The following is a 27,299-nucleotide window of genomic DNA, read 5'->3' on the forward strand; positions in this document are numbered from 1 at the left end:
TAACTATGCCTATACCATACCTGTGGTATCCTTCTGGACACTAGAGATTAGTGTAGTAGACACCTCTACTACAGCAATATCTACTAGCTTCTGGGTCTAGTGCTGTGAAGCTGGCCTTGTGCTTATTGAACCAAGCAGGCCAGCCACTGGGCATGGGTGTCATCCAGAGAACACTCTGCGTTTTCTCAATAAATGCAAAGCTTTCTCTGACTGGACAAGGTGGAAGGTGTCACATCACCACCCCGCCTCTCTACAATTGACATGTGATCTACTGTGATTGGTCACAGCGGTTACATGGCGTAGTGGTATGTCACAGGCTGTGTCCCGTGGATACAGCTGGCGACAGATTGCGTCATAGCCGTGGGAGCGGTTCGTTTTGACAGGATGTCATATGACACCCAGTCACAACGAGGAGTGTCCCTCCCGGCCGTCAATATGCTATAGGCTGGGCGGGATGGTTAAAAGATGATATCTCTCACGATGTGGGGAAGGAAATTTAGGACACTGAAAGACCAGGTCCAAGACTTGGTTGTATTTAGCACTTTCAGCCGTTGCTCGCTTAAAGACAGTTTCCATCTGTTTAATTAGACCGCAGTTGTTCCCTTTTACTTATTTCCTCCAGATGGACAACACAGTGGAAATAACCCAGAAAAACCTCCTGTTATCTCTCCAGTTGGAAAAATAGAAGGCAAAGGCATAACATCTGACTCTATAGAAGACAATCCCACCTCCCCAAATCTCTACCAGACACCTCCCAGTGCCGATCTACCATCTAGTCCTTGGAGGAGTTTTCCTGATTACTCGCCCCTTTTCACCCATCATCCAGATTGTAGAGGGATTGAAACCCTCTCATGTTCTCAGCATAGCGAATGTTTTACCCAGAGTGAGGACCTCGCCTCACACCAGAGATCCCTTACGGGGGAGAAGCCTTATCCATGCTCTGAATGCGGGAAATGTTTTGGCCGAAAGGAAAATCTCATCTTGCATCAAAGATCTCACACTGGAGTGAAGCCATTTACCTGCAGCGAGTGTGGGAGATGCTTTACCCGGAAAGACATTCTTATCTTACATCAGAGAACTCACACTGGAGTGAAACCGTTTTCCTGCCCTGAATGTGGGAAATCCTTTTCCCGAAAAGAAACGCTAACCTCTCATCAGAGATCCCACACGGGGGAGAAGCCATATTCCTGTTCTGAGTGTAAGAAATGTTTTAGCCAGAGGGAAACCCTGGTCCTACATCAAAGGATTCACACGGGGATGAAACCATACTCCTGTTTGGATTGCGGGAAAAGTTTTACCCAGAGGGCACATCTCCTATCACATGAAAGAAATCATACAGGAGAAAAGCCGTATTCCTGTTCATCATGCGGGAAGAGCTTCATCCAGAGAGTCCACCTGATTTCGCATGAAAGAACTCACTCGGGGGTCAAGCCGTTTTCCTGTTCTGAATGTGGGAAATGTTTTGCAGAAAGGTCGAATCTTGTCAAACATCAGAGAACTCACACCGGAGAGAAGCCTTTTTCATGTTCTGACTGTGGGAAGTGTTTTTCAGAACGATCGTATCTTATTACACATGAGAAGGTCCATACGGGGGAGAAGCCATATCTATGTTCTGAATGTGGGAAACGGTTCTCCAAAAAAACGTATCTTATGTCTCATCTCGGTTCCCACAAGAAACAGGATCTTCTGGTGACGGGAAGTAGCAGCTGAGTACAGGTATCGAAATATAGGCGTCTTTGCCAAACCTTGAAAGAAAGAATCGTTTTATTAAACTGTAGGTTTAAACACTTCAAGTCCGGACACTTTCACCCCCTTCCTGTCCAGGCCAAGTTTCAGCTTTCGGCGCTATCACACTTTGAATGACAATTGCGCAGTCATGCAACACTGTACCCATATGAATTTTTTAGCATTTTTTTGAGACAGATGAAACTTTATTTTGGTGATATTTATTCACCACTGGGATTTCTATTTTTTTGCTATATAAATGAAAAAGTCCAAACATTTTGAAAAAAAAGTGTTTTTTTATAATATTTAGCAAATAATCTCTTCATAAATCTTGGCCAAAATGTATTCATATATCTTTTTAGTAAAAAAAAAATAACCCAAATTAGTTTATAACCAAAAATTATCATTTTTAAAAAAAATGTTTTACATTTCTATTTTTTTTTTTATATTATTTATGTTTTGTTTTTTTTGTTTTTTTACATTGTACTACATGTGGGAGGGTGATGAAGATTTTCTTTTTTTACACTGATTGCTTTTACACCCATAAAGGCTGTAAAATCAATCATTTCTCCTCTCTGGCTGCATTCTTGCAGCCATTGGGAAATACTGTGTGAGATGTGATTGGTCACAGCTTGTCACATGGTACAAGGCTGTTGTGAATAGCCTTATACCATGTGACCTCTGTGATCATTCACAGATTTCACAAGTAGTAAGCAATGATGTCAGGAAGTGACATCTTGCTTACTACTATTCATGTAATCACTGATTGGCCAATCATGGATCACATGAATTGGGACATCACACCGAGGTCCCATACAGCGATCTGTGTTCCTCCGGACAGGTCCCAGATCCCAGGGAGCGCGCACAGGCAGTGGATGTGGGGCGATGTTTAGAAACGTCCAACCGCATTGGCAGCGCTCCCGTTTATCAACATGGGCCAGACGGGAAGAGGTTAAAGTGGAGTTCCACCCAAAAGTGGATGTTGGCCAATCAGTGATCACATGAGTCGGAACCTCACACAGAGGTCCCATACAGTGATCGGTGCTCTGGATCGCGGTGCCACGTGCTCCCAGGGAGCGTGCAGAAGCAGTAAATGCAGAGGCCATTTATAAATGGCCACCCGCTCCTGCACTGCTCCCGTCTGACCGTTTATGTACATGAGCCGGACAGGAAATGGTTAAGAGGCATGCCAACCTAAAATTTCAATTCCTATCACTTTTTTTGGCCAAAAGCCCTTATTTGCTTCTTTAATTACCATGATTGTCCCAATCTTCTATTTGCTCATAGTAGGCACTGATCTTTGAAAACAACTGAAAAAGATTTATTAAAGATCCAAGGGAAGCCAATGTGTTTTGTTGATCTGTATCCCTTTTTTAAGACTAGTAATAAAGATACACTCAGCGGCCACTTTATTAGGTCTACCATGTTAGTCCCGGGCCTTCAGAACTGTCTTCATTCTTCATGGCATAGATTCAACAAGGTGTTGGAAACATTCCTTAGAGATTTTGGTCCATATTGACATGAGTTACCTTTCTATCATCTAGAACCAGTCTGCCTATTCCCCTCTGACATCAACAAGACATTTTCCTCCACACAACTGCCGCTCACTGGATACTTTCTCCTTTTCGGACCATTTTCTGTAAACCCCAGAGATTATTGTGCATGAAAATCCCAGTAGATCAGCAGTTTTTGAAATACTCAGACCAGTCGCCTGGCACCAACAACCATGCCACGTTCAAAGTCACTTAAATCCCCTTTCTTCCCCATTCTGATGCTCAGTTTGAACCTCAGCAAGTCGTCTTCACCATGTATAGATGCCTAAATGCACTGAGTTGCTGCCATGTGATTGGCTGATTAGCAATTTGTGTTACCAAGCAGTTGAACAGGTGTACCTAATAAAGTGGCCGGTGAGTGTACATGAACATAATGAATAGAATATGCTTTTGTCAATTGTGCCCACAATTTTCACAGTGTCTTTTTTTTTTAATTTATTTATATATATATATATATATATATATATACATACATACATGTGAAACTCGAAAAATTAGAATATCGTGCAAAAGTTAATTTATTTCAGTAATGCAACTTAAAAGGTGAAACTAATATATGAGATAGACTCATTACATGCAAAGCAAGATAGTTCAAGCCGTGATTTGTCATAATTGTGATGATTACGGCTTACAGCTAATGAAAACCCCAAATCCACAATCTCAGAAAATTAGAATATTACATGCAATCAATAAAACAAGGATTGTACATAGAACAATATCGGACCTCTGAAAAGTATAAGCATGCATATGTACTCAGCACTTGGTTTGGGCCCCTTTTGCAGCAATTACTGCCTCAATGCGGCGTGGCATGGAAGCTATCAGCCTGTGGCACTGCTGAGGTGTTATGGAAGATAAGGATGCTTCAATAGCGGCCTTCAGCTCTTCTGCATTGTTTGGTCTCATGTCTCTCATCTTTCTCTTGGCAATGCCCCATAGATTCTCTATGGGGTTCAGGTCAGGCGAGTTTGCTGGCCAATCAAGCACAGTAATCCCACGGTCATTGAACCAGGTTTTGGTGCTTTTGGCAGTGTGGGCAGCTGCCAAGTCCTGCTGGAAAATGAAGTCAGCATCCCCATAAAGCTTGTCTGCGGAAGGAAGTATGAAGTTCTCCAAAATCTCCTGGTAGACAGCTGCGTTGACCCTGGACTTAATGAAGCACAATGGACCAACACCAACAGAAGAGGAATACGACATTTGAAGCCCATGTCCAGGATCCGTCTGTATGTGGTGGCTCTTGATGCACTGACTCCAGCCTCAGTCCACTCCTTGTGAAAGTCCCCAACACTTTTGAATGGCCTTTTTCTGACAATCCTCTCCAGGCTGTGGTCATCCCTGCTGCTTGTGCACCTTTTTCTTCCACACTTTTCCCTTCCACATAACTTTCTATTAATGTGCTTTGATACAGCACTTTGGGAACATCCAACTTCTTTTGCAATTACCTTTTGAGGCTTTCCCTCCTTATGGAGGGTGTCAATGATGGTTTTCTGCACAACTGTCAGGTCAGCAATCTTTCCCATGATTGTGATTCCTACTGAACCAGACTGAGAGACCATTTAAAGGCTCAGGAACCCTTTGCAGGTGTTATGGTTTAATTAGCTGATTAGAGTGGGACACTTTGAGCCGAGAATATTGCACCTTTTCACAATATTCTCATTTTCCGAGATTGTGGATTTGGGGTTTTCATGAGCTGTAAGCCATAATCATCACAATTATGACAAATCATGGTTTGAACTATCTTGCTTTGCATGTAATGAGTCTATTTCATATATTAGCTTCACCTTTTAAGTTGCATTACTGAAATAAATGAACTTTTGCACAATATTCAAATTTTTCGAGTTTCACCTGTACACACATAGTATCTCAAGGAAGTGAGTCCACTCCTCACATTTTTGTAAATATTTGATTCTGTCTTTTCATGTGACAGCACTGAAGAAATGACACTTTGCTACAATGTGACATAGTGAGTGTACAGCTTGTATAAAATGTAAATTTGCTGTCCCCTCAAAATAACTCAACACACAGCCATTAATGTCTAAACCGCTGGCAACAAAAGTGAGTCCACCCCTAAGTGAAAATGTCCAAATTAGGCCCGAATAGGAATTTTCCCTCCCCGGTGTCATGTGACTCGTTAGTGTTTCAAGGTCTCAGGTGTGAATGGGGAGCAGGTATGTTAAATTTGTTGTTATCGCTCTCACTCTCTCATACTGGTCACTGGAGGTTCAACATGGCACCTCATGGCAAAGAACTCTCTGAGGATCTGAAAAAAAGAATTGTTGCTCTACATAAAGATGGCCTAACTTGTAGTTCTGCAACAGCTGGAGAGCCGCACATTGCCCACCCCTGGCCTAGGCTATAAGAAGATTGCCAAGACCCTGAAACTGAGCTGCAGCACGGTGGCCAAGACCATACAGCGGTTTAACAGGACAGGTTCCACTCAGAACAGGCCTTGCCATGGTCCACCAAAGAAGTTGATTGCACGTGCTCAGTGTCATATTCAGAGGTTGTTTTTGGGAAATAGACGTATGAGTGTTGCCAGCATTGCTGCAGAGGTTGAAGGGGTGGGGTGTCAGCCTGTCAGTGCTTAGACCATACACCGCACACTGCATCAAATTGGTCTGCATGGCTGTCATCCCACAAGAAAGCCTCTTCTAAAGATGATGCACAAGAAAGCCCGCAAACAGTTTGCTGAAGACAAGCAGACTAAGGACATGGATTACTGGAACCATGTCCTGTGGTCTGATGACACCAAGATAAACTGATTTGGTTCAGATGGTGTCAAGTGTGTGCGGCAGCAACCAGGTGATGAGTACAAGCATGGTGGTGGGAGTGTCATGGTCTGGGGCTGCACAAGTGCTGCTGGCACTGGGGAGCTACAGTTCATTGAGGGAACCATTAATGCCAACATATACTGTGACATACTGAAGCAGAGCATGATCCCCTCGCTTTGGAGACTGGGCCGCAGGGCAGTATTCCAACATGATAACGACCCCAAACACACCTCCAAGATGACCACTGCCTTGCTAAAGAAGCTGAGGGTAAAGGTGATGGACTGGCCAAGCATGTCTCCAGACCTAAACTCTATTGAGCATCTGTGGGGCATCCTCAAATGGAAGGTGGAGGAGCGCAAGGTCTCTAACATCCACCAGCTCTGGGGAAACTAATGCCCAAGAGGGTTAAGGCAGTGCTGGAAAATAATGGCGGCCACACAAAATATTGACACTTTGGGCCCAATTTGGACATTTTCACTTAGGGATGTACTCACTTTTGTTGCCAGTGGTTTAGACATTAATGGCTGTGTGTTGAGTTATTTTGAGGGGACAGCTAATTTACATGTTATACAAGCTGTACACTGACTACGTCACATTGTAGCAAAGTGTAATTTCTTCAGTGTTGTCACATGAAAAGATTGAATCAAATATTTACAAAAATGTGAGGGGTGGACTCACTTCTGTGAGATACTGTATATTGTAGATTTACATCAGTCCTTGTCCTCAAGGAGCTCACAATCTAATGTCCCTAACTCACATTCATACGTACACATACTACGGTCAATTTAGACAGGAGCCAATTAACTTACCAGCATGTCTTTGGAGTCCATCAGGGGGTCAGAAAGGTTCTTGACACCTTCCTCCAGAATTCTGCATGCATTACACCAGTTCATTTGATGCTTACCTTCACCTGGGTGACCCCCTGGCCTCTGTGAACACCGAGGATGCTTACTTGCATGTTCCCTTCTTCCTGGCACATCAACGCTACCTGAGTTTTGCTGTGAACACCAAACATAATTTTGTTGCCCTTGTCTTTCGCTTGTCCCCTGCATCTCCGGTCTTCACCAAGGTGCTAGACCCTGTTCTGGTTCCGGCTTGCCTTGCTCTCAAGGTATCCCTGTGATGGGATATCTGTACAACCTTTTTCTGAGGAAACAGTCAACTCAGGTCCTGTCACCTGGTCTCCAACTGACTTTGCAGACCCCACAGAGGTTTGGGTTAATCTTAAATCTCCAGAGAGCAGTACTGGTACCATCTCATTGTTTGGAGTATCAGGCCCAATCTTATATACGGCCCTGTCCAAGGTCTTTATTCTTCCGGACATAGTCCAGACTTTTCAATCCACATTCAGACTCTCCAGTCCAGAAGCCAACCAGTCATTCAATTTTCCATGAGGGTTTTGTGCCCTATAGAGGCCTCCATAAGCCCACTTTCCAGACCATTGCAATTTTGCATGGGACAGGCAGGCTCAGTCTGTGGATCATCCCAAGTGCTTCACAAGCAACACCAGGCTTGCCCTAGCTTAATTCATCAAAAGTTAGAGTTGAGAAACACCTTTGTCTCAGTGGTTTGGAAGGTTCTCATGATAGATGCCAGCCTATCAGGATAGGGAGGAATTCTAGATATCCCCTCGGTACAAGGGACTTCGGGGTGATTCAGTTATCCCTTTGATGCTGGACCCCTGATCTGCAAGGTTTTTAAACCAGGATTCGTTCAGACAATGCCACCACATTCATTAACCATCAGGAAAGAACCAGAATTCTCAAGGCTCAAAAAAAGTTGATCCCATTCTGACTTGGGTATAACTTCATGAACCAGCCCTTTCTGTATCCCAGGTGGACTTCCTCAGTTATCAACATTTTTGACTCTGCAGAAGGGCCAGTTCACCCCAAAGTGTTTCAAGACCTGTTTCGTTTGGGGGGAGGAGAGTGCCTAGTGTGCACTTTAGCAAAAAACTGAGCAGGTTGTTCTCCCAAGGCCCAGTGATCCTCTAGCCTTCCTTGCCTACTCTGCAGGATCAAGATTGAGGGAATTCTCATCTCACTGACTTGGCATAGGATTGCGTGACTTTGTCAGGCTCCTGAGAGATGCTCTGTGAGCCCTCCAAGATCATCTGTATCTTCTGTACCAATGGCCGGTTAACACCCTGCTTCTCAGTTGCTAGCTTTATAGGTCTAGCTGTTGAAGCCCTAGTTCTGAGGAACAGCAACCTATCACATGAAGTCATCCATATGCTACTGAAGGCTAGGAAATTGACTTGCAAATTCTACCATCATGCTTGAAAGGCAAATTCTACTTGGTGTGAGGCAAGGAAATTCAATTCACGGGAGTAACCCTATCTTTTCTCTGGACTTGTTTGGATCACTGTTTGTCCTTGAGTACCCTCAAGGGTTACATCTTGGCCTTAGCAGTCCTTTATCAAAGTCTACCCATCTCTCACTCCTCTGCAAATGCCTTCATACAGGATGTTGCTCATACTGTCTCTCTTGTACGTTCCCCAGTGACTCAGTGGGGTCTCATCCTGGTTCTTTCAGTTATCTAGAAACTGCCCTTTAAACCTCTTGGGAATATTCCTTTATCTTTCCTACTTGCAAGTTTCTCGTCACTATGGCTTCTGTGAGTTCAGTTTTTTTGTTGGTTTCTTTACAAGGACAAGCTTATGTTGAGGCACACTGCTTCTTTTTTTTCCTTCTACCTTTGCCTACCTACCGTCTCTCTTTCCAGCTCAGAAGCATCCTAAGGGGTTTTTCTCCATTGTCTGGATGTGGTATGCACTGTTTGAGTCTGTCTCTCAGCTACAGCTCTTTTTAGACAGTTTGACGCCCTCTTGTTTTAACTGAAGGTCCCCATAAGGAACAGTCCGCTTATCATTCCATTATTGCCAGATGGACTTGACAGTTCATCATTCAGTCTAATGAACCCATGGGCAAGTGTCCCCTTTTCTTACCAGATTGGTATGAGCTTCCTGGGTTTTTCAGCCTCAGGCATTTGTTTCTGCAATTGCAGAGTTTCCATCTGGTCTTTGGGTCACACTTTGCTACATTTTACCAGGTGGATGTTTAGGCCTTAGCTGATGCCAGCTTTGGTCATAAGGTTGTTCAGGTGACTTAGTGGTGGGACCTTTCAATTAACCTGTTGGTTCTCACAGGCTTTTAGTATTAATTTAGCTGTTTTTGCCTACTCCTCAGTTGGTCTGCTTTTGGAAATCCCAATGTACCTGAGAACTAATGGCACCCGCCCACGGGTCCGCATTCCTGTGTGGGTGGTGCGGCTGCACGTATCCGCAGCGACACCACCCGCGCATATGTAAATCAAGCCTTAGCCTACACCTTCAATTAACTGTCTTCAATTGGTAGACTTGCAAGAGACATGTGCCCGTCCCACTATCACATTTATCTTTTCCAAATTATTTTATGCTTTTTCTTTCCTTTCGCTGATTTTATTGAAATTTTTGTATAAAGTCCTACAAATGGATGCTGTCACAAGAGGTTAAAAAAAGACATTGTGAGTTGAAAAACATACCTAAATGAAAGAATTAAACACCGGCAATGAGTAGATGAAGAAAGTGAAAGACACTACTCATCCTTTTCTACCTTCCTACCTGTGAAGCCTTTTGTAAAGTTTGTACTTCAGGAACTTTCTCTAGTAATACATGGCAAGACATTTGCCATAAAAAATATACTAACCCAATGAGAATTGTGACTCTTGCTTTGGGCTGTAGATTTAGTGGTAGGTTTGCAGGATAACGTCTCAAATCAAATTTAGATGCTTCATCAAGTGTGTTTAACCACTTCCTGTCCGGCCCATGTAGATAAATGGCTGGACAGTAGCTCGCAACCGGGTGGACGTTTCTAAACATCCCCCCGCATTCCTTGTCTGTGCGTGCTCCCTGGTAGCGCGCTGCACTGTGATCGATGCCCGCTGTGTCCTTCAGAACACCGATCGCAGTACAGGACCTCTGTGTGAGGTCCCGATTCATGTGATCACTGATTGGCCAATTAGTGATCACATGAATAGTAGTAAACAAGACGTCACTTCCTGACATCATTGCTTACTATGTGTGAAATCTGCGAATGATCACAGAGGTCACATGGTACAGGGCCATTCACAACAGCAGCAGGAATGCAGCCAGAGAGAAGGAGAAATTATTGCTTTTACAGCCTTTATGGGTGTAAAAGCAATCAGTGTAAAAAAAAGAAAAAAAAAACCTTCATCACCCCCCCCCCCCCCCCAAGTAGTGTCACTATGCTAGGGTGGCAGTATGTTAAAAAAAACCCCATAAATAATAATATAAAAATGTAAAAAAAATTTTTGAAAAATTATAATTTTTGGTTATAAACTAATTTGGGTTATTTTTTTTTTACTGAAAAGATAGCTGAATACACTTTGGCCAAGATTTATGAAGAAAGATTATTTATCTGCAAAATTGTATAAGAAAAACACTTTTTTTTTCAAAATTTGTGGACTTTTTCAGTTACAAAGCAAAAAAATAAAAATCCCAGTGGTGAATAAATACCACCAAAATAAAGTTTTATCTGTCTCAAAAAAAATGTAAAAAAATTCATATGGGTACAGTGTTGCATGACCGCGCAATTGTCATTCAAATTGTGATAGCGCTGCAAATTGGCCTGGACAGGAAGGGGGTGAAAGTGTCCGGACTTGAAGTGGTTAAGGATGCTCGATGATGGTGTCAAGAAGTCAATTAAAATTTTTGGAGAATAATTATATTTAGTGACAGCAACAGCTCTTCAATTTTATGATGTCTTGCCATAAAAAATATTTGAAACCAATGTTCTTCCAAATATGTTCTTCTTTCACATATTGACTTCAGGAACACATATCCAGATGTCCTAGATTTGGTTACCTTTTTCTTTTACATACACCATACCTTCTTTGTAGTCAGGAAAATTTAAGTAAGTGCCTTACCATGCCACGTTTATGCTCGCTATAGGACAAGGACGTATTGTCTGCATATCTGCTTGACGCAAGCAGAAATTCAAAGGTTTACTACACTTTGAAAATTGTATCTATGGCAGCAACCTCTGGGCTATCCGAGACATTGAAACCAGAAGTGATAGGGATAAAGGATAGGGTTACTGTTGTTGTTTTTTGTTTGTTCTTTTTTTTTCGGTCCAACACCATATTAGGATTTTGTTCTTTCACCTGATGTTTCCATAATTTTGTCCACCCGTATGTGTGTATGTATGTATGTATATATATATATATATATATATATATATATATATATATATATATATATATATATATATATATATATATATATATATATAAAATGTGTGTGTGTATATATATATTACAAGAAACATGTAAGACCTCACCTGTCTTCCTGAGAGTTTTTCTTTTTTTTTTCTTCCTTTTTTTTCCCCTCCTATTTTTTTTTTTTTTTATTTTTTTTTTCCTTTTTTTTTACCCCTTGACACTGACGTAACACAAATATGCGGCCTTGCAGAACTGGGCTTTTTTTCCATGGGTCCGCATGTTTGCGTACATGTCTTTCTGCTGGGAGCGCACCGTCACTGAGAGCCCCAGGTCCCGTTCTAACGATTGGGACCCGGGATTCCCGATTCCGGGTCAAATGATGGCTGTGATAACCTCTGATTGGCTATCACAGTGATCAGTCACTGTACAGCCTGACCCCCCTTGTTTTTTTTTCTCTATGAATGGAGGAGAGAGATACATTGTATCTCTCTAACTCCTGGCATAGAGGGAAAAAAAACAAATGTTTGGGAAAGGCAAAAAAAAAACCAACAAGATAAATAAATATTAAAAAAGAAAAGAAAAAATACCTAGATCAAGGTTTGATCTAGTTCAGTGCCAGGGTAAGTGGGTCAAGGTCAAAGGTCAGGATTTGTCAGAAAAAATTGGTGTCAGTGTGTTTTAGGTAAAAAAAAAAAATGCGCACTATTGTTTCTGGGCTGTACTATGGGTACAAACAACAAATAACATACACATATATAGTATCGCTGCGATCGTCAAGAGCTGGAAAATGTATTTTGGGTTGTTCTTTGGTGGTAGGTTATGGTAGTAACTAGAAACACACAGCTAAATTTAAAAAAATTATTATTTTTTTCCTATTTTGGGTCAGTTTTCCTTTGATAATAAAAATCAGGCAATATCTATTACCATTTACCACCAAATGAAAGCCCAATTTGTCCTGAAAAGCGGTATAATCCACCTGGATGTACAAAGTAGTTGTGGTGATATGTACGGTTTTACTAACACGTCAACGTTGCAAAATTGTGCTTCAGCATTAAGATTTGTTTTACCCTTAGACGTGAAGGGGATAATATATTTTAGAAGGGGATGTGGTTTTTCAAATACAGTGGGGCAAAAAAGTATTTAGTCAGCCACCAATTGTGCAAGTTCTCCCACTTAAAAAGATGAGAGAGGCCTGTAATTGACATCATAGGTAGACCTCAACTATGAGAGAAAAAATGAGAAAAAAAATCCAGACAATCACATTGGCTGATTTGGAAAGAATTTATTTGCAAATTATGGTGGAAAATAAGTATTTGGTCACCTACAAACAAGCAAGATTTCTGGCTCTCACAGACCTGTACCTTCTTCTTTAACCACTTGCTGACCGCGCATAGCCGAATGACGGCTTCACCGCGGCCGGCCAGTTCTGAGTGGACGTCATATGACGTCCTCCCAGAACGCGCTCTCCTGCGCGCCCCAGGGGGCGCGCACCCGGCGATCTCCGTGATCGCTGTGTCCTACGGACACAGCTGATCACGAGATGTGGTGAAAGGCCGATTCCACCGGCCTTTTACCACGTGATCAGCGGTGTCCAATGACACGCTGATCACAGGAAAATGCAAGTGCCGGTTCTCGGCTGCACTTTCCTCACGCTGTCAGATCGTGAGGAAAGTACTGCCGAGAACCGGCAGTTGTCAGAGCGGGGATCGGCACCGATCATCAGGGCACTGATGATCAGTGCCCTGATGATCGGTGCCCAGCAGTGACCCCCGCAAGTTCCGATCAGCTGTGCGCCCACTAGCCCCGCCCACCCATTCCCAGCAGTGCCCCCACCTGTGCCCAGCAGTGCCCCCACCTGTGCCACTCTGCAGTGCCACCTACCTGTGCCCAGCAGTGCCACCTACATGTGCCCAGCAGTGCCACCCACCTGTGCCCACCCACCTGTGCCCACCAGCGCCACCCACCTGTGCCCACCAGTGCCACCCACCTGTGCCCACCCACCAGTGCTGTCCACCAGTGCCACCCACCAGTGCCACCCACCAGTGCTGCCAGTCAGTGCCACCAGTCAGTGCCCAGGGGTTGTGCCAGTCAGTGCCGCCAGTCAGTGCCCAGAAGTGATGCCAGTCAGTGCCGTCTATCAGTACCCATCATCAGTGTCACCTATCAGTGCCGCCTATCAGTGCTGCATATCAGTGCCGCCTATCCGTGACCCCTAATTAGTGCTGTCTATCAGTGCCGCCTATCCGTGCCACCTCATTAGTACTGCCTATCAGTGCCCTTTAGTGCTGCCTATCAGTGCCCATCAGTGCCGCCTATCAGTGCCCATCAGTGCCGCCTCATCAACGCAAATCAGTGAAGGAGAAAAAATACCTGTTTGAAAAATTTTATAAAAGAAACAAATAAACTTTTTTTTTTTTTTTCAAATTTTTTGCACTTTTTTTAATTTATAGCGCAAAAAGTAAAGCGCCCAGTGGCGATTAAATACCACCAAAAGAAAGCTCTATTTGTGAGAAAAAAATGATCAAAATTTCATATGGGTACAATGTTGCATGACCGCGCAATTGTCAATCAAAGTGCGGCAGCGCTGAAAGCTGAAAATTGGCCTGGTAAGGAAGGGGGTATAAGTGCCTGGTAGGCAAGTGGTTAAGAGGCTCCTCTGTCCTGCACTCATTACCTGTATCAATGGCACCTGTTTTAACTTGTTATCAGTATAAAAGACACCTGTCCACAACCTCAAACAGTCACACTCCAAACTCCACTATGGTGAAGACCAAAGAGCTGTCGAAGGACACCAGAAACAAAATTTTAGACCTGCACCAGGCTGGGAAGACAATCTGCAATAGGCAAGCAGCTTGGTGTGAACAAATCAACTGTGGGAGCAATAATTAGAAAATGGAAGACATACAAGACCACTGATAATCTCCCTCGATCTGGGGCTCCACGCAAGATCTCACCCCGTGGGGTCAAAATGATCACAAGAACGGTGAGCAAAAATCCCAGGACCACTTGGGGGGACCTAGTGAATGACCTGCAGAGAGCTGGGACCAACGTAACAAAGGCTACCATCAGTAACACACTACGCCGCCAGGGACTCAGATCCTGCAGTGCCAGATGTGTCCCCCTGCTTAAGCCAGTACATGTCCGGACCCATCTGAAGTTTGCTAGAGAGCATTTGGATGATCCAGAAGAGGATTGGGAGAATGTCATATGGTCAGATGAAACCAAAATAGAACTGTTTGGTAGAAACACAACTCGTCGTATTTGGAGGAGAGAGAATGCATCCAAAGAACACCATACCTACTGTGAAGCATGGGGGTGGCAACATCATGCTTTGGAGCTGTTTCTCCGCAAAGGGACCAGGACGACTGTTCCATGTACAGGACAGAATGAATGGGGCCATGTATCGTGAGATTTTGAGTGCAAACCTCCTTCCATCAGCAAGGGTAGACAGAGTAATTCCCAGGATTTATCACGCCATTAATCAAACCTACCAGTTATTGAGGTGACACAAATTCTAGTAAAAAAAAAAAAGATATGCAGTCCATGTTAAATTTTTTTTTTTTTTAAAGGTGTTTATTTTTTGCATTTATGAAACACAAACAAAAACAGAACAAGGAAGATATAAATAATAACAGGAGTTCAAACAAAAAAACTAAACAAAAAATAAGGGTACATAATACAGAAAAGGGGATCCAAAACAAACAAAAAAAAAAAACCCCAAACATCAAACTATCATAGGCAAGAAACTCAATACATATAACAAAAGATAATCACGAGACAACATAGTCCATGTTATATTTAATTGTGCCACCACCACTTCCTCTGGTGGAGAATCCCCAAAACCAATCATTGTGACATTGAAGAACCCCTACATTGACACCTGATAAACTGGACATTTTATACATAGTTACGCTTGTCCAGCTCGGACTCATGTAACTACTCCTTTAACCCCTTGCCTACTGGGCACTTATACCTCCTTCCTGCCCAGGAGAATTTCCAGCTTTCAGCGCTGTCACACTTTGACAATTGTGCAGTCATGCAACACTGTACCCATATGAAATTTTTATCATTTTTTTTGAGACAGATAGAGCTTTATTTTGGTGGTATTTAATCACCTCTGGGTTTTTTATTTTTTCTTAAACAAACCAAAAACCGCTGAAAATTTGGAAAAAAATAATGTTTTTTCTTAGTTTTTGTTATAAAATTTTGTAAATAAGTGATTTTTTTCTCCTTCACTGATGTGCGCTAATGAGGCTGCAGTGATGGGTACTGATAGGCTGCACTGATGGACAGTGAAAGGTGGCACTGATGAGGAGGCATTGGTAGGTGGCACTGATGGGCATTGACAGGCATCACTAATGGGCACTGAAAGACGGCACTGACTGGCACTGATAGGTGGCACTGATGTGCACTGATAGGTGGCACTGATTTGCACTGATGGGTGACACTGAAAGGCAGCTCAGATGGGCACTGATATGTGGCATTGATGTGCACTGGTAGGCACTGATATGTGGCATTGATGTGGCACTGAGGAACACTGACAAGTGGCACTGCTGGGGCTACATTGATCATCAGGGCACACTGATCATCAGTGCTCTGATGATCAGTGTAGATGTCCCCTCCGCGGAATGCCGATTACCGGCTCTCTTCTCCTCTCCTCTGTCGGCGTGACAGCTCATGAGGAGAGAAATGCCGATAACCGGCATTTCCCTGTTTACATGTGATCAGCTGTGATTGGACACAGCTGATCACATGACCGAGCCGACATCTTCAGCTCTTTCCGTGGATCGGTGATCCGCTGTGTCCGAGGCACACAGCGCACCGCCGATCTCCGCGCTGTGCGCTCCCTGAGCGCGCATGCGCGGTGAGAATGGAAGGACATCATATGATGTCCTCCCAGAACGAGAGAACCGCCTTGCGCCCGTCATTGGACTATATGGCGGATGGGAGGTGGTTAACATACCTGTGGGATCCCTCTAGGACACGGGGTGTCAGGGTTAGGAGGGTCCTGCTCCTTGGAGCTTACAATCTAAGAGATGTTGGATGTGTTGGTTGGTTGTGCGAATGTGGCTGCGTTATGTAAAACTATTAGTATAGTTTCTACATTTTTTATGGGGTCCTTGAGATTTGTGCAGAATTTTAAAGGGTGCCTTGACTGAATAAAAGTTGGGAGGTATTGACCAGGAGTTTAGAGAGCTCCATGAATGTAAGATGCAATGGATAGTGGAAAGCCAGGACATGGTGGAAAAGACCTTAAAATCAGTGAGACCACAAGATCTTAGCACAAGGGCAGATCCTTGCACGGTTCAAGAAATGTGACTCTTGCTTTGGGCTATAGATTCAATGGTAGTTTTGCAAGATAACCACTCATCACAATTGGATGCTTCATCAAGGGTGTTTAACCGGGTACCGAAGGACGGCTACAGCGTGGTTGTGTAATCCTGGGATGATGTCCATGGACGTCATTCCATAACGCACCGCCAGCGGAGCGCACCCATCGCCTACAGACACAGCTGATCACGATACGGTAAACGGCCAATTAAGGCGGCCTTTTATCACATGATCAGCTGTGCCCAATGACACAGCAGATCCCCGGATAAATACAGTTGCTGGTTATTGGCTGCACTTTCCTCACACTGTGATAGCATGAGGAAAGTACTGCCGAGAACTGGCAATTGTCAGCGAAGGGATCGGCATTGATCATCAGTGCCCTGATAATCAGTGCCACCCACCTGTGCCCTGCAGTGCCACCCATCAGTGCCCAATCATCAGTGCTGCCCATCAGTGCCACCTATCAGTGCTGCCTATCTGTGCCACCTCATCAGTGCCCATCAGTGCTGCCTATCAGTGCAGCCTCATCAACGCACATCAGTGAAGGAGAAAAATTACCTGTTTGCAAAATTTTATAATAGAAAGAAACAAAAACCTTTTTTTTTCAAATTTTTTGCTCTTTTTTTTGTTTATAGCGCAAAAAATAAAACCCCCAGCAGCGAGTAAATACCACCAAAAGAAAGCTCTATTTGTCTGAAAAAAATGATAAAAATGTGTTGCATGACGGCGCAATTTGTCATTCAAAGTGCGACAGCCGCTGAAAGCTGAAAATTGGCCTGGGCAGGAAGGGGGTAGAAGTGCCCGGTAGAAAAGTGTTTAACCCCTTGACGCCGAGCAGCCGCATATTTGCGTGCAATTAGAAAATACATATGTGCTGAGAGCCTGCGCTCCCAGCACATATGTCCGTGACACACGGAAAGGTCCCAATCTCCCCTTTCGATCGGGACTTTTTCCGATCATGTGACGGTAAATCACGGTGGTCACATGACCCTAAAACCCCGCCCGTCTCCAGGCTTCTGAAACTCTTAAAGGGTCAGGTGGTTAAGGATCCTCGATGATGGTGTCAAGAAGTCTATTCAGATTTATGGAGGACAAATATATTTAGGGACATCAACCGCTCTTCAATTTCACGATGTCGTACTAGACCACAGTTATTATTTTTCTTTTCTCTTTCTTCTTAATTTCTCTAGATGGACGATACAGGAGGTACAGCATCCAGAAACATCCCATTAGGTCTTCAGATGACACCGTTGAAGCTGATGACCTTGAATCTTATCCTTTAGATGGAAATCCCATTGCCCCAAAGATCCATCCAGTACTGCTCCATGGACCACTTGATCCCTCTACACATGGAGGTAGTTGTAATGATCACCTACCTGCTGTCACCCATCATATACTTCATAGGGGGAAGGAAGTATTCCCGAGTTTTGAGTCTCGCGAATGTTTTACCGAACGGGCGAAGCTCTTCTCACAAAACAAAACTGATGCCATAAAGAAGACTTATTCATGTTTGGATTGCGGCAAATGTTTTTCTCTTAGCTCGTCCTACACCAAACACAAGCAAATCCACACGGGGTTGAAGCCATTTTCATGTTCCGAATGTGGCAAATGTTTTACGCTCAACTCGGCTCTTATTCGACACCAGAAGATTCACACCGGAGAGAAACCATTTTTCTGTTCCGAATGTGGAAAATATTTTACCCAGAGGACCAGTCTAACTTCCCACCAGAGGACCCACACCGGCGAAAAGCCGTTTGCCTGTTCAGAATGTGGGAAATGCTTCAGCCAGAGATTAGGTCTTGTTACACACCAAAGAACTCACACTGGGGTAAAGCCATTTTCCTGCAACGAATGCGGCAAATATTTTACTCGGAAAGAAAGCCTTCTTTTCCATCAGAGGTCTCACACTGGTGAGAAACCATTTTCATGTTCCAAATGCGGGAAGTATTTTACTGGAAAGAGCGGTCTCCTTTCGCACGAACGAACTCACACCGGAGAGAACCCATTTTCCTGTGCAGACTGTGGTCGGCGTTTTGCCAAAAGAAAGGATTTGGTTGAACATCGAAGAATTCATACGGGGGAGAAGCCATATTCATGTTCCAGTTGTGGGAAACCCTTCGCCCGGACGTCTTCTCTTATCAGACATGAAGCCATTCATTTGGGGGAGAAGCCTTATTCATGTTCTGAATGTGGGAAACGGTTTTCTCAGAAATTTCACTGGAAGTCACATCTCGGTTCCCACAACAGCCAAGAGGACCTTGCTTCAAGTAGTGGCAGCTGAGTAAGTGAATGAATAGACAGCTTCTTTTATTTACTTCTACAAAATTTGTGAGTGAGTATTGAAGTTTTGATCTTTTTTTTTGCAAGGTCCATTAAACTTTGAATTTACTTTGCCATTATGCCTTATTGACTTATTTTTAAAAAATCTGTTTCCTTAGGGCCCATGTACGCGGGGCGTTTGGAAAACTCTTCTGAACGATGGAAACTGACTGCTAGAAAATGTAGCTGCGTTTGTTTGTGTTTAGAAGCGTTTTTAACCGCCTCCCGCCCGCCATATAAGGAAATGACGGGCGCTATGCAGTTCTCTTGTTCCTGACGTCCTCCCACTCTAACCACGCGTTCGTGGTTAGACACAGCAGATCACAGATCACTGGGACACAGCGGATCACTGATCAATGGAAAGAGCCAAAGAAGACGGCTTAGTCATGTGATCAGCTGTGTCCAATCACAGCTGATCGCATGTAAATAGGGAAATGCTGGTTATCGGCATTTCTCTCCTCACGAGCTGTCACACTGACAGCTCGAGAGGAGAGGAGAGCCGGTAATCAGCATTCCTCAGAGGGGATATGTACACTGATCATCAGGACACTGATGATCAGTGTAGCCCCATCAGTGCCACCTATTAGTGTCCATCAATGCCACCTGCCAGTGCCCATCAGTGCAACATATCAGTGCCTACCAGTGCACATCAATGTCAGATATCAGTGCCCATCTGAGCTGCCTTTCAGTGCCACCTATCAATGCCAGTCAGTGCCACCTATCAGTGCCGCCTATCAGTGTGCATCAGTGCTGCCTATCAGTGCCACCTAACAGTGCCAGTCAGTAACACCTAACAGTGCCAGTCAGTGCCCATCAGTGCAGTCTATCAGTGCCACCTATCAGTGCCCATCACAGCAGCCTATCAGTGCACATCACAGCAGCCTCATTAGCGCACATCAGTGAAGGAGAAAAATCACTTATTTACAAAATTTTATAACAGAAACTAAGAAAAAAAATGTTTTTTTTTTCAAAATTTTCAGTTTCTGGTTTGTTTAGCAAAAAATAAAAAACCCAGAGGTGATTAAGTACCACCAAAAGAAAGCTGTCTCAAATAAATGATAAAAATTTCTATGGGTACAGTGTTGCACGACCACGCAATTGTCATTCAAAGTGTGATAGCGCTGAAAGCTGAAAATTGGCCTGGACAGGAAGGGGGTAAAAGTATCCGGACTTGAAGTGGAGTTAAAAAATGTAACAGAAAATATTTGCAATAAAAAAAAAATACACGTTAATGATAATGCTAAAATTAAGACCCAAAGTAGTTTCCTTGTGATCAATGACTTCAAGAACATTAGCAGAGAGGACTAATAGTGGTCACTGTTTTAGCAGAGGATGCTTTTCGTATAAAGGACTTACCAGGAAAATTCGAATTCTGAAGGATTTACAGGCATTAAAATAACAAAAGTTTTGTATCAGGGCAGCCCACATGGAAGAAAAATGTATTTGAAATATATTTAAAAAATATTCTTCTCAAATATATTGACATATATTTGAAATGCTACAATTTTGGTCGTATTCAATATATTTCAAAATATATTTCAATAAATATATATACAGTGAAGGAAATGCGTATTTGATCACCTGCTGATTTTTAATGTTTTCCCACTCACAAAGAAATGATCGGTCTAAAAATCAAATGGTAAATGTATTGTAACACAGAGACAGAATAGCAACAAAAAATTCAGCAGAAATGCATGTCTAACAAATGATGACTGATTTGCATGTTCATGAGGGAAATAAGTATTTGATCCCCTATCATTCAGTAGGATTTCTGGCTACCAGATGTCTTTCATACAGGTAACAAACTGAGATTAGAAGCAGTCTCTTAAAGGCCATGCTGCTAATCTCATTTTGTTACCTGTATATATATTGTATGTTGAAATGCGTTTTTAGTACAAAATATATGAACAATATTTTAAAAAAATGCATTTCAAATATACTGTATGTCTTTTAAAAATACAAATCTATATTTTTTTTGGAATGCATTTACAAATATATGTTAAAATGACTTTTTTATATGTTAAAAAAAATCTGAATATATTTAAAAAAATATATTTTCTTTAAATATATTCTTCAGATTTTTTTAACATATAAAAAAGTCATTTTAACATATATTTGTAAATGCATTCCAAAAATGTAGTTTTGTATTTTTAAAGACACAGTATATTTGAAATGTATTTTTAAAAATATTTTTCATATATTTTGTAATAAAAACGCATTTCAACATACAGTGTGTGTATGTGTATATATATATATGTGTGTGTGTGTATTTATATATATACATATATACTGTATATATGTATATACATATTGAAATATACTGAATATGGCCAAAATTGTAGCATTTCAAATATATGTCAATATATTTGGAAATATATATATGTGAATGTACAATATATATGTAAAGCGCTGCTTAAATTGACGGCGCTATATAAGTATCTGAAATAAATATTGGGGAAGAATATTTTTAAAATATATTTTTCTTCCATATGGGAGTCTTCTGTTCCAATTGTAATCAATATCCATGAATATACCGGACAATATTGTAGTGTAACAAAATGATGAAAAGAATAATAACCAAAAATAAACGTCCAACATATGAATAGCAAAAATATGAATGTGATTCACTATATGTCCCAAAAAATGTGCCAAAAATGACCGAAAATAGTCCAAAAACTGATGTTAACCAGTAATGACCAGTAATAACTGTGACTTTGGTGATACTCCTCCACCACTATGCACTCACCAGAAGTAAAAAGCAAGCCAGCATTGAATGGAAATGACTCCTTGGAACATATCCGCCTACTTCCTACCACCAGTCACCAATCCATCCAAGATGAAGTACCTCCTAAGGGGAGAGCTGAAAAATGCCACACCACCTGGCTCTTAGCAGCACCACAGCTATTGGCTCTGGTCCCTCAGACCCAGCTCTCTGGCTCTCCTGGCTCAAACCTAATTACAGCACGTCACTGCATGGGCCCACTCCTGGCCTCTAGATAGGGGTTCTCCTGGCAACCCAGGCTCTCTCACTCTTCCAAGACTTATAGAATCCCTCCCGTCCCTTAGGTTCGCTAGTTACCTCAGTTCTGAAGATTTGTCCAGCTGTCCCAACTCTCCCAGTCCTGTGGTTATGAAATCTCTCCAATATGGAGTCTCATCTCTCAAGCTGTTCACCTTTCCTGGCTGAAGCACACACTTATCTCCAAACAAGGGCCCTTTAAACTGATTTCTCCATAAGGGAGAAGATGTCCATCTTAGGACACCAGCAAAAAAAAAAAACGAGGACTCAAGCAGTGGAGTAGATTTATATACGTGTCCTCAAAAGCATTGTCAGTGACCAGTTTCTTGTACTCTACGAATATAGATCGACTATAGATAGAAGATATATTAAGTCTATACCGATTAAATGGGCAGGAGGTCCACAAATTGAGCGATATGCTGCTAAAAGTTCTTAACCACTTTCACCCCTTTCCTGTCCAGGCCAATTTTCAGCTTTCAGCGCTGTCACACTTTTAAGGACAATTGTGCGGTCATGCAATGCTGTACCCATATGAATTTTTAGCATTTTTTTGAGACAGATAAAACTTTATTTTGGTGGTATTTATTCACCACTGGGATTTTTTTTTGCTATATAAATGAAAAAGTCCAAACATTTTGAAAAAAAGTGTTTTTCTTATAACATTTTGCAAATAAATATGCTTTCTTCATAAATCTTGGCCAAAATGTATTCAGCTATCTTTTTAGTAAATAAAAATAACCCAAATTAGTTTATAACCAAAAATTATAATTTTTCAAAACATTGTTTTACATTTTTTATTTTTTTTATATTATTATTTGTTTGTTTTTTTAAACATACTGTCACCCTGGCAGTACAGTGTCACCATGAAGATTTTATTTTTCACACTGATTGTTTTTACACCCATAAAGGCTGTAAAAGCAATAATTTCTCCTTCTCTCTGGCTGCATTCTTGCAGCCATTGAGAAATACTGTGAGAGCTGTGATTGGTCACAGCTTGTCACATGGTGCAAGGCTGTTGTGAATAGCCCTGTACCATGTGATCTCTGTGATCATTCACAGATTTCACACGTAGTAAGCAATGATGTCAGAAGTGACACCTTGCTTATTACTATTCATGTGATCACTGATTGGCCAATCAGTGATCACATGATCGGGACCTCTCACAGAGGTCCCGTACAGCAATCGGTGTTCATCTGTGTCCGGAGTACACAGCGGGCACCAGATCGCGGTGCTGCGTGCTCCCAGGGAGCACGCACAGGCTAAAATGGTGGGCGCAATTTATGAACGGCCACCTGCCTCTGCACTGCTCCTGTCCGGCCCATGTATATAAAGTGGTTAAACCCCAAGGGGTTCTTTTGTTGAAAAAGCCTGTTGTACGGATATTCTTGTATAGAAAAGTTTTCTTTGATGAACATCAACTTGTACTTGGTCTATGGTCAGCAAACAGATGTTGGTTGGTTCAGGCCAGCTCAGTGGATTGCTTTTATCGAATGCGGTAAAAGAAAAATGTCCAATTCACAAAAAAAAAAAAACAATTCTGCATTTTTTAATGCAGAATTAAAAATGTGCCAGTAAATATTGCAAAAAACCATGCGGCAAGCTGTGAAGTCCAATTCACAAATGGAATAAAAAGTTAAACAAACGATGCAATATTTATCACCAGGGTTTTGCTGGCGATATCACATGCAAGGGTGTATTTACCACAAGGCAAACAAGGCACTTGCCTAGGTCGGCATTTTTCAGGGGGTCAGCACCTCTCCCCAAAAGAAGGGATGAAAGAAGGGACACACACACCATGGGAACCAGGTGGGATCTGAGAGGATATGGGCTGCTTGATGGTGTATGTAGAGACTGACTCTCGTTCCCGGGGATATCCAGAGCTGTGAAGATGAGTGTCTCTCTGTGGCTGGGGGGGGGGGTTTAGTAGAAGGCTCTCCCAGGTGGGGGGTAGGGGTGTTATTGGTCAATGTCAGGCTTTCTCTGCAGGAGGTGGAAGGAGGGGTTGTGTTGGTCGTGTCTGTGGGGGCAGACGATTTTTGTGTTGCCTAAGACAGCACAAAACCTAAATACACCACTGATCACGTGGTATTTTTTCAGAACTGGCATTGATTTTAAGGGGAACCCTGTGCCAAATTCTTTTTCAAAAACCAGCGTGGAGTCCCCCCAAATTTGGATATGGGAGACCCCATGCCATTTTTTAAAAGTTTTGGCGTGGGGGTTCCCCCAAAATTAGTACCAGACCTAAGGGCCATTTTTTTTTTTTTTTATTTTGGTTTTGGTTTTTCCTTAAAATCCATGCCAGACCCTTAGGTCTGGTATGGATTTGGGAGGACCCCATGCCATTTTTTTTAAGTTTTGGCATGGTGTTCCCCCAAAATTAATACCAGACCCAAGGGCCTTTTTTTTTTTTTTAATTTTGGCGTTGGGATTTTCCTTAAAATCCGTACCAGACCCAAAGGGCTGGAACCGACCTTTTAATTTATTCTGAAATGTTGAACCTACACTTTCAACAGTGTGTAAACCTAAAGCTGATATTTCAGTATTTGGTAGATGTTGGAGTGTGAAGTCACCTCACACTCTCTTCTCTTGGGGGCTCCATTGGTAATCTCCCAGCTCTCCATGGCAACTGTGACTATTGTGAGGACCTTCCACCATTCCCACAGGGTTTTTTAAATTATTGATTTTACGAGGGGTGGTCAAGTCAAACCGAGACTTTCACTTTCCAGGTATAAAAATGGATGCTAGCTTGGTGGTACTACACGCAGTAGTAAGTGCCAAGTGTGTCCTATTACTGATAGGAGGCGCACATGACCCGTGCCAATCCAGAGACCGGTAATCAAGATGGCAGATAACGGTGTTAGTGCATGTATGGAACAACTTGTGGTGAAGTTTCTTGTATAACAACTTGTGGTGGTGAAGTGCAAGAAGGTGTAAAACCCACAAATATCCATAGAAGACTTAAAGCACAGTACGGTGATGCGGCGCTCAACTGCAGTAAGACATTTGAATGGTGGAAACATTTCAAAGATGGCCGTACGTCCATCAGTGAGGATCTTGGCCATGGTGGTTCCCAGCCCACAGCAATCATTCCTGTGAACAGTCAGTGCGTGGACTGCCTGATCCTGGATAATCGATCCATAACCTATCTTGAAATCGCACAAGAGACAAATCTTTCTGCGGGAACGATGAACACGATGAGGAAGTGAAGCCGGCTGTCCTAGGATAGTTCAGGCGCACTGACAAATCTTTCTATGCCGAAGCTTTCCAGGCATTAGTTAAACACTGGGATAAGTATATAAATGTAGCAGGGGAGTATGTCGATATATAAATGCAGTTTCCACTCCTTGAAATTTATACTAAACTAATACAAGGCATGGAGGAGCTCAGCTATGAGGAAAGATTAGAGGCACTGAATTCTCTCTAGAGAAGAGGAGATTAAAGTGGACATGATCTCCATGTATAATACATAAGGGGGGGATATGATCTCCATGTATAATGCATAAGGGGGGATACGATCTCCATGTATAATACATAAGGGGGGATAGATCTCCATGTATAATACATAAGGAGGGATATGATCTCCATGTATAATACATAAGGGGGGATACGATCACCATGTATAATACATAAGGGGGGATACGATCACCATGTATAATACATAAGGGGGATACGATCTCCAGGTATAATACATAAGGGGGATACGATCTCCATGTATAATACATAAGGGGGATACGATCTCCATGTATAATACATAAGGGGGGATACGATCACCATGTACAGTCAGGTCCATAAATATTGGGACATCGACACAATTCTAACATTTTTGGCTCTTTACACCACCACAATGGATTTGAAATGAAACAAACAAGATGTGCTTTAACTTCAGACGGTTAGCTTTAATTTTAGGGTATTTACATCCAAATCAGGTGAACGGTGTAGGAATTACAACAGTTTGCATATGTGCCTCCCACTTGTTAAGGGACCAAAAGTAATGGGACAGAATAATAATCATAAATCAAACTTTCACTTTTTAAAACTTGGTTGCAAATCCTTTGCAGTCAATTACAGCCTGATGTCTGGAACACATAGGCATCACCAGACGCTGGGTTTCATCCCTGGTGCTCTGCCAGGCCTCTACTGCAACTGTCTTCAGTTCCTGCTTGTTCTTGGGGCATTTTCCCTTCAGTTTTGTCTTCAGCAAGTGAAATGCATGCTCAATCAGATTCAGGTCAGGTGATTGACTTGGCCATTGCATAACATTCCCCTTCTTTCCCTTAAAAAACTCTTTGGTTGCTTTTGCAGTATGCTTTGGGTCATTGTCCATCCACACTGTGAAGCGGCGTCCAATGAGTTCTGAAGCATTTGGCTGAATATGAGCAGATAATATTGCCCGAAACACTTCAGAATTCATCCTGCTGCTTTTGTCAGCAGTCACATCATCAATAAATACAAGAGAACCAGTTCCATTGGCAGCCATACATGCCCACGTCATGACACTACCACCACCATGCTTCACTGATGAGGTGGTTTGCTTAGGATCATGAGCAGTTCCTTTCCTTCTCCATACTCTTCTCTTCCCATCACTCTGGTACAAGTTGATCTTGGTCTCATCTGTCCATAGGATGTTGTTCCAGAACTGTGAAGGCTTTTTTAGATGTCGTTTGGCAAACTCCAATCTGGCCTTCCTGTTTTTGAGGCTCACCAATGGTTTCCATCTTGTGGTGAACCCTCTGTATTCACTCTGGTGAAGTCTTCTCTTGATTGTTGACTTTGACACACATACACCTACCTCCTGGAGAGTGTTCTTGATCTGGCCAATTGTTGTGAAGGGTGTTTTCTTCACCAGGGAAAGAATTCTTCGGTCATCCACCACAGTTGTTTTCTGTGGTCTTCCGGGTCTTTTGGTGTTGCTGAGCTCACCAATGCATTCCTTCTTTTTAAGAATGTTCCAAACAGTTGTTTTAGCCACGCCTAATGTTTTTGCTATCTCTCGGATGGGTTTGTTTTTTCAGCCTAATGATGGCTTGCTTCACTGATAGTGACAGCTCTTTGGATCTCATCTTGAGAGTTTACAGCAACAGATTCCAAATGCAAATAGCACACTTGAAATGAACTCTGGACCTTTTATTTGCTCATTGTAATTGGGATAATGAGGGAATAATACACACCTGGCCATGGAACAGCTGAGAAGCCAATTGTCCCATTACTTTTGGTCCCTGAACAAGTTGGAGGCACATATGCAAACTGTTTAATTCCTACAACGTTCAACTTATTTGGATGTAAATACCCTCAAATTAAAGCTGACAGTCTGCAGTTAAAGCACATCTTGTTCGTTTTATTTCAAATCCATTGTGGTGGTGTATA

At 42.5% G+C, this 27,299-nt stretch overlaps 1 protein-coding gene across 1 annotated transcript in view; it reads left to right on the forward strand.

The window, feature by feature from the left end:
- LOC149466272 (uncharacterized) overlaps nt 1–18,996 on the forward strand; it is a 40,673-nt gene extending 21,677 nt beyond the window's left edge. Inside the window, exons 7-8 of the mRNA XM_089672724.1 lie at nt 623–1,702; nt 17,788–18,996. Of these exons, the coding sequence (XP_089528850.1) occupies nt 623–1,702; nt 17,788–18,878 (2,171 nt within the window). The 3' untranslated portion in view covers nt 18,879–18,996. The remainder of the gene's footprint in view (nt 1–622; nt 1,703–17,787) is intronic.
- The last annotated feature ends 8,303 nt before the right edge of the window (nt 18,997–27,299 follow it).

Source organism: Staurois parvus, unplaced genomic scaffold (assembly GCF_062004578.1).
Source record: "Staurois parvus isolate SC_StPar_1 unplaced genomic scaffold, SC_StPar_1.0 ptg000132l, whole genome shotgun sequence".
Lineage (NCBI taxonomy): Eukaryota > Metazoa > Chordata > Amphibia > Anura > Ranidae > Staurois > Staurois parvus.